This window comes from Pundamilia nyererei, unplaced genomic scaffold (assembly GCF_000239375.1).
Source record: "Pundamilia nyererei isolate P.nyererei 1_Seehausen unplaced genomic scaffold, PunNye1.0 scaffold00226, whole genome shotgun sequence".
NCBI classification, from domain to species: domain Eukaryota; kingdom Metazoa; phylum Chordata; class Actinopteri; order Cichliformes; family Cichlidae; genus Pundamilia; species Pundamilia nyererei.
The window spans coordinates 679,819-688,747 of record NW_005187627.1 but is presented as its reverse complement, the minus strand read 5'-3'; the positions used below and the strand labels follow the sequence as shown (position 1 = coordinate 688,747).

The following is an 8,929-nucleotide window of genomic DNA, read 5'->3' as shown; positions in this document are numbered from 1 at the left end:
GCGGCCGTTACAACTTATGTCTAAAAATGTGTAGTTTCATGCATCGGTTAAAACACTCGACTCCAGCTACATGACGCGCAGCTGGAAGCACTTCCCGCAAGTCGAGCTGCCCGAGATTCACAGAATTTACAGAAAATGTTACATTTTTGTGATTTATATCGTTAGAATTCTTATATCGGGATATGAGATTTTGGTCATATCGCACAGCCCTACTTGTGTTTTCAGAGCCTTTCTGCATGTTCTCCAGCTAACTTAGCCACAGGGGTGAATGTGTGAGTGAATGGTTGTCAGCTCAGCTGCAAATATTGGGCCAATATTGCCAATACTGATACTTCTCACCTATAAAGGCAGCTTATGTAGGGGAGAGCAGTGTCCAGTTTGCAAATTGGACACTTTGCACTACATCACTGAGATTTTAACTTTTCATGATAATTAGTTAACGCAACAAAAGACACCTTTGAGTTTTTCATGTATTCTGTGTTTTTTGGCCACCTTGAATGTAAACATGCCTGACTCTAAAGCACTTGGGCTCAGCTTCTGTAATTTAACTGTGGTACAGGCTATAAATAAATACACATGACAATCAACGTTTTTCACAGTGTATGTTCGAGGTGTATTTTTCATTTACAAAAATATTAAAGAAAAATATTTGTACAATTTTGTGAGCTAAATGGAATTTAGAGCAGAGAAACAAAGGAAAAGAAATTAGACTTATTTTGAAAGTCTTTCAAAACTTTGTTCCAAAAAGTTTCATCTTTTGAAACTGGTGCGACATCTTCCTCTGTTTTAATGATGCATGGGTACAAAAGCTCAGAGTTTCAAACTCAGAGCTTCTGTACCCATGTATCATTAAAACAGCTGTAAAAACCAACACGGCTGTAAACACTCACGTCTTCAACCTGGCTGCGGCGGCACAACGAGTGAGGTTTCAAAAATCAAGAGATGCACTACCGGCCGGCTTGTGCTGATGGATCTGACACATCTTTTGTTTTACAGTGCCGTTTGCCAGGGTGAGAACAGCAAGCTTAATGGCCTCCCTAACCCTGCAGCAGACTGGCAACCTGTCCAGGGTATATCACACCTCTCACCCTATGACAGCTGGGATAGACTCCAGTCTCACCATGACCCTGAATTGGATAAATATAAGAAGATGGATGGACAAGCTAAGAAATCCTGATTTTAATAAACTGTTATTTATTTTAGACAAGCTGTTGTGTCCATCAGTGGGGCAGTGATCACAGTAACAGATACGGGCAAAAATGGCCATAAGGCATCAGTGAATAAGGTCAGATGTAGAATCAACATGTTTAGATGAAAGAGAGTGATTCACGATGAGCGATATTTCCAGGAGAAAATAACCGTGATCCAGGCTACATCATGCCTTAACTACAGCATGTATGCAAGTGGGCTTTATAATTACAAACAACAAGTGCCTTAAAGATGGCAAGCAAACAAAAAGATACAATTAACATGCCCTGCAATCCTGTACCAACACATGTACTACTATCCAAAATGCATTCCTCCTACACAAAATACAAACTCACTTGGTCATACATTCTGCTGGTCGCAGAAACAAACAAAAAACACACACACACACATATACACCCACACACTCAGGCAAACACAAAAACCAGCCATCAGGGAGCAAATTCCATTTCATTTCCCGCTTTAGTAAGGAGCAAGCAGGGGAATCGATACATGCCATCTCCAGCTGTGCTGAAGGGGGTTTGGCTGCCATGGAGACAGATGTAGCACCGCTACAAACTGCTGCTCTAATTCAATCCACCGGAGTTAACACACAAGCACACGGTGATGGAGGATGAGCTCTGCTGCTGCCCTGGTTGGAAAATCCGATTGCAAAATAGCCGTACGAGCGAGCCGCATAACACGGCACAATTTAGCAGATGCGCGGTGGAGATGAGTGGAGGATTCTTGAGATAATGAGTGAACAATCACACACACAAACACACAAATGGTGTACCTGTGCACAGTACTGGGACTTGGCCACGGCCGCCAGGAGCTTGAGTATGGGCTGGGATTGGGACACCAGAGGGGAGACGGCATGGATGACAGCTGTGAACTTCGGGTACGGTCTAATACCTGAAACGCAACAGACAGAAAACACTCAATGTATTTCTGAACAAAAACAGCAAAAAGAACAGACTGTCAACCCATCAATGCAATTTCAGGCTTTTGAAAAGAGCAAAGCCGAGTGAGAACCAGAGCTCTGCATTTCCAAACACCTCATATCTATATTCAGTGAAAGCTGTTCCTTAAAACCAGTATGTCAGCATTTCAGTGGCACAGATTACATAATTGTCAGCGATGGAAGTTTTTCAAACCCCTCTTAAAATATTCAACATTGTTAATGTGTTTTGAAAATGCCAGATCTTTTGATCACTGAATATTTCATTTTAAAAACTCCTCAGCTGTATCAGCAACCCAATAAACACACGACTGCTAACTGCTGATGTGACTTTAAATTCAGTCTGACTTGATAGAGTAATTGAGGCTGAAAATGAGGAGGAAATAAGATATTGAGCAAGACGGATCATAGAGGACGTCCAAGTTTTCCTAATTTAAATCTAATCTAATCCAAGGCAGCAAAGCATGGCGGGGACGAGACAGCATTAGATGAGTCTCCTTTCCGCCACTGAGCAACTTTTATGAAGAGGAATATAGTTCAAACTTGGTAAACTATCCTTTAGATTTGTAATAAAAAGTAGAGAGACTGCCGACTTTTTTAACACCTAGGGATGTAAAACTGTAACAAGCTCATAAACAGACTTTCATGAAACATTGAAGAAAACAAGGAGCAGGATTATTATCACGCAGCATATTCTGTATTTTGAATGTGCATGCTGTTTTCTGCCTCTTAGCACATGTTGCTCAGTGGCTTTTATCTCATCCGGCATCAGCACATTACACATTTCTTTGGCTAAAACTTTAAAGCAGTACGCCAGGCAGATTAAAGACTGATTCAGCAATTTGAGGCAGTTTCCTACTTACAATGACCCTCCTCGTCTAAGAAATACTGCATGGACTGTATACTAGATAGAGTCGAGACTTTAAACTAATTACCAATTATGGATTGTTTTAATACAACAGCATGAGGCCTGTAATTCATAATTTCTTTGGCTTTTATTTGCAAAAAAACAAATATACATATACTTGAATGTTATAGAAAAAGAAATGCAAGGCGACTGCTCCTGCAAACTCTTGTTTGTGTTTTTCTCCTACATAAATCGCATGTGGGACTCAGAGACCAGTTGGAGACCACCTGGCAACCATCAGTATTCTCTGGTCAGCTGCGAGTGGTTGCTGATGGTTGTTGTGGCAGTCGCTGCGAAACCAAGTGCTACTCCCAAGTCAAGCAGGCCTAAAGATTGGTCTGTGAACCCCAACTATGGACACTTGGCAAAAAAAATGTGTATTCCCTGACTGGTTGGCAAGTGGTTGCTGGCTGTTGCTAGGTGAAAAACCTTTGGTCACTATAAGTTGCCGTGGTAGCTCGTTGTTTGTAAAACCTCACCAACTTCTCGTGTTTGTGAAACTGAACAAACCGTAAATGGAGATCGCTCCCCTTCAAATTAAAAGTTGCTACTGAAATGTGTTTGTTGCAGCTGTAATATGCAATGTTCTCAGTTTCCAGTGTGTGCCGCACATTGATTAGTTAGCAAATGTTTGAAGTCGTCTTTCATGCAGGCAATGGGGGCAATCTGCAAGCGACCAAAGAAATCAGGAAGTTATTGATTCAGTTTGCTCTCGGCAGACACACACCAGCTGGTCAGAGATGACACATTTTCACTAGTGACTGGAGGTTGCCAGGCAGTCACCACCCGGTCTCTTGCCTGTATGACTGAGACCATAAGTTTCACTCCAAACTGTGGTCATCTTTGTCCCACTTTAAGTGTTGAGAACCACTAAAATAAAACATTTGAAGACATAAAAAGCAAAACTGGCCAAAATTTCACAACAAAACAGCAAAAGCCCAAATAAAAAAAAAAACAACAACTAATGTTTTGTTGCATAATTTTATCATTACTCTAACAATCATCTTGTGACACTAAGGTTTATCCTGTTACCCAGAGTGGAAAGTCAAGCCCCATCAGTCCCACTTTGGTTTGGCTTCTGAGTCTTGGCCCTGACCTCAACCCCATCCAAAACATGAGGGTTGACAGCCAGACCAACATCTGTGGCTGACATTAATAATACTGATGAGAGGAAATCCTTGCAGCCACTTTCCAAAGCTTTCCCAGAAGAGAGAAGCCCATTTTAATTTTACTGCTGATATTTTTATGAATGAGATGCTCAAACATTATTGATGTGTTTCGGTGCGTCTCAATACAGAAGTTTTACCGGACCCAAAGTGAGAGACAAAGCAGCGAGCTGGAGAGATAAAAACTATTGACTGTGACTATTTTTTTCTCGACTGAGGTTTCGCGCAATCGCGTCAATTCTAACAAAGTATCTGAGGTAATGTTTTATATTCACTTTGTTATTTTTACTGTTACAGTTACACTTCTTGCATTCTGGGTGAACTCTGCTGCCCCTCCCTCCCCTGTTTGAGTACACTTGTATACAAATCAACATTAGACTGACGCACAGTGTCATCCGTGTCAAGGAACATCCTGTTAGGATTTTGGAGTTTCGGTTGGCTGAAAATCCCTCTCTCCTAGGCAAATACATATGCAAACGGACACAACGGCGATACTATGACGAACTCAGCCTTAATAAAATTATAATAGGTGAGCTAATGAAAAATAAATAAATATAATAAATATGCTTTTCTTTCTGCTGTGTCAATTCAGTAAAGCAGTAACATGGTGAGTAAAAAGTACATGTAAATCGTTTTGGTGCTGTGGGCAGGACTCCTGCTGGAAAAAGAAATCTCCATAAAGCCTGTCAGCAGATGGAGGCTGGAAGTGCTCTAAACTATCCCAGTAGATGGCTGCATTGACTTTGGACCTGATAAAACACAGAGGACCAGGTAAGATCATCTGACATTGTCTCTCTGTCTTAACACAAATTAATCGATACCCAACACCAGCATCAGCATCCACCCAGTCCTTGTGGAGAGCTCCCAAATTCTTAAGTGAACTTTTCCCCATGATTGTTGTTACATGTACTCAGAGATCAACAGTATTTAGTTTCTTTAACAGTAGTTAAACCCAAAATTAAACATTCTAATAATATTAGATACTGGATTTCTTTAAAGAAAGTCATTGGAATAAACACGAAAAACACCCACTTTACATGTGCTGAATATGAACACAGAGCATATGAAAGTTTACTTTTTTTAATTACATTTTTTTAGTTAAATTATGAAAAAGGAAACTTTTTTTAATGATATTTTAATTTTTAGAGATGGATGAGTATTTTTGCTCAGGGTATTATTATTACTATTCTTAAAGATGCATGTTATGATCATCCTAAAAAACCCAAACTTATTTCTGCTTCTTATTAAAAAGAATATTCTGCTAAAGCAATCAAAACAAACTCTTCTCCTGCTGTGTGAGTCTGAGTGTTAATATGCTGCATGAAAAAGAGTCTGTGTGTGTCTTGTTATTGGCTCTTGGACAACAAGAAGAAATATCTCTTAGAAGCAAACTCACATTCTTTGATTTCACTCATTTACCCGTCAGCGACAAGCCACCTTGTCTCCTAAAAACCCATCCGTGTTTAATTGCTTCCTCTTTGACAAACAAATAAACTTGCCAGTGTTGTAATCCATGCCTGTCACCGCGCCCATCCATTTTAATATCCGCTCCACCTCAGGTGCTACATCGACACATTTTTGCATTCGCACTGTTGCTTTCTGGGCGTCTATGACTTTGTGCACGTGGGGACGTTTGCAGCGGATGATGATGGAGTGGAGAAGCGAGGGATGGAGCAGCTCCCGGGTCGCGGATTGCGGTGGGGGGGGGGGAAATCAACGCTGCTGAACCGTAGCGGGCAGCGGCAGAAGCTGTAGCAATGCTGACTCAAAAACCAATGATGGACGCGGCGATGTGTCAGCAGCGCTAATACAAACATCCGTCAAAGGCCTGTTCGTCCACTCCACTTGCTGCTATTCACAGCCGTTCGAGGAGGGCAGTAGACCAAGGCTGTTTTTCTAGCGTTTGTGCAAAGTCCACAACCACAGCTGCACACAAATCTACTGTCTTTATTCAAAAAGTCTGTGACAATTTAATGGCTATGCAGGGTGGGAGAAGCGTAACAGCACTTTACAGTGAGTGTGTGTGTGTGTGTGTGAAGGCTACTGACCCAGTGTGTCGTAGTAGAAGGGGAAGTCTCCCAGGTATCCAGAGTACTGCGGCAGAGCGAACAGGCCCCCAGGGTGACTGTTCCACATCAGGCTACTCCTGGAGGCGTGCTCTAGTACACGGTCCTGAATGATCTGCACACAGGAACAAAACCACACACAGGTTAGATTACAACGTAGAAAAACAAAATAAAGCCTGTATAAATTAAGACAAGTCTCATATGAGAGATATGAGATGGATCTTTATTTCCACAATTAATTTTATTATGTGCTGCTGCGGGGACTTTGTAGAGCCCTGCCAATATTAGGCTTTTAAGGCCGATATCAATACCAGTACAAATATTTGGTGAATTAACAATCTGATATATATATATAATTATTTTTCTTTTCAGACACAACAAATAAAAAAATAGAAATAGCTACACATTTAAAATGTAATCTAAGTTCTTACTAAGATATTATGACAATGTGGCTTAAAAATAATCTGGTTTTATTATCACAAGTTGTTGTTTGTGGCATTTCAAACAAGGTTACCAAAATTAAAGTAAAAGTCAGCTAAACTAAAACTAGATGTGAAAGAAAAAAAAACAATTTTAATTAAATAAAACAAAAATGAAATTTAGATTCCTGAAATAATGAAAGCTAACTGAAAGGATTTTGTGACTCAAGTAACCAAAGTAAAGATGTAGAGGAAAAATGATACAAATATGTCTCTGCCAGTTTGGTAAAAAATTGTTATCACAGGTCGTCTTGATGACATTTTGATGTGTTTACTGAATTGTTAGATGTTTACATGACAATGAGTTAACTGCCCTCAAAAAGTACTGCAGTTCTATCTATCTATCTATCTATCTATCTATCTATCTATCTATCTATCTATCAAAAACAATTAAACCCAGAAACTAATACAAACTAAACTAAAACTAGAAAACCCAATCTGGAAACTAACAAAAACTAAACCTAATTAAAAGCTAGAAATTAAATGAAAATTAAAAACTAATTAGAAAATATATTTTTAAAAGCCTAACAACTTTGTCCCATATATGTGTTGCCAGTCAGCACTCAGGGTGTTTCTTCTGTATAGTCTTTACTTTTTTTTATTTTAATTTATCAGCTATTATAAAAGCTGATCCCAGTTTATTTGAAAATAGACGATAGATCATCTGGGTTCTAGCGCTTAGTTTAAAAGTTGTACGAAATTTAAAGGGTTAAAAATACCAAAAATACCTGCAAAGTAATGAACTTAAAATGGTGCGTTTATCTGTGAGGACTTTGAACGGCAGCTTTCACTCTGGACAGAGTTGGGAGAGTTAAGTCAAGGCATGTCCTCTTGCAAATGCACTTCAGACATGTTCTCACTGGAAATGCTCGGCCTTTGTGGAGCGCACAGGACTCGGGACACACGCCATCGCCTCGCTGGCTGCGAATCCACCGGGACGGTTAATTACCTTCGCTATTCTCACTTGAGTGCAGTTGGACATTACTCTGACTTTTTGCTAGGCCGCTCAAAGTTTCAGTGCATATGAATCCAGAGTCTGTTTTACAGGATTAAAACTGTACTGCTTTAATTACAGCAGTACACATGTATACCTCGGGCCACTCTGTCGTTTGTGCCGCTTCTTCATTAATTCAAACTCAGAAGAAACACACAAAAAAAGCAGCATGAACCCAACAAAGATTACCTTTAAATAACACTTCTTAGATCACAAAGGACTCATAACAATCAGAAATATTTGTGTAGATGAGCGAACATTCGTAAGCCTTTCAGATTATGCTGAATGAAGGATTTGATCAATGAGCCTTGTAATCACGTCTATAAAATATCTCACACTGAGAAATGAGTTTTCTCACAAAAAGTGCCAAGAAGAAGACAGTCGTAAATGTGAATGAGAATCAACACGGCTAATGCACCAACTTACAATAACCCCCCTTCCTTCCTTTCAGCTCTGAATAATACTCGAGTATTATTCAAAACTCAGTCGGTGTATTAGAGGTGAAAGCAAGAAAAAAAACTGGTATAAAAGTAAGTCTGCGGGCGTTAGATGAAAGCAAAAAGCTAGCTGAGCTTTGCAAATGTTTGCTTTGTATCACCTCAATAGCAGCCATTGATTGTGTCAAGAGTGAATCGCACTGGCACAAAGCGAGGCTGAAAGAAATCTATGTTATTGTGCAATATTTTCTCCGCTGACAACCCAAACTGTTTTTTTTCCCCTTCCCCTTCTTTTTTCTTTCCTCAAGCCAAAAAGCATCTGTGCCGGTCAGTCACACAGACAGTGGGGGGAGGGTGGGTATAAGAGCCAAACGGTGGACACGGACAAAGTCATCAGCTGCATCTAAGCACCAGTCAGTCAGGCCTGCCCCAATCCTTTCTGCGCCCAAATAGAGCAGTCAGTCAAACGGGTCGGACGTGAGAATGGGCACTATTTCCCCCCAGCTGCAGCTCGCACCGGGCCTCTGCTGAACAGGCAGACAGGAGAAAGAGATATTGCTGCTGTGCCCTTGAGCCATGCTAAATTGCTTCAGTAAAACAGACACGGGTTTGCGGCCGTGTTTTATGGCCGCTATTGAGCGGGAAGGTGCTGGCTGCTTGGCTTGGCAACTCAAAGGATGGATACATAGCATGGAAAGAAGTAGAGAGAGTCAGGTGGGGCGATGGCTGAGCTG

General features: G+C 40.6%; 1 protein-coding gene across 1 annotated transcript in view; it reads right to left on the bottom strand.

Annotated features, from left to right (window-relative positions):
- The window catches only part of ext1b (exostosin glycosyltransferase 1b), a 128,239-nt gene that overhangs the window by 21,480 nt on the left and 97,830 nt on the right, over positions 1–8,929 (bottom strand). The window contains exons 6-7 of the mRNA XM_005748661.1: positions 6,268–6,400; positions 1,982–2,100 (exon numbers count right to left, since the gene is read on the bottom strand). Of these exons, the coding sequence (XP_005748718.1) occupies positions 1,982–2,100; positions 6,268–6,400 (252 nt within the window). The remainder of the gene's footprint in view (positions 1–1,981; positions 2,101–6,267; positions 6,401–8,929) is intronic.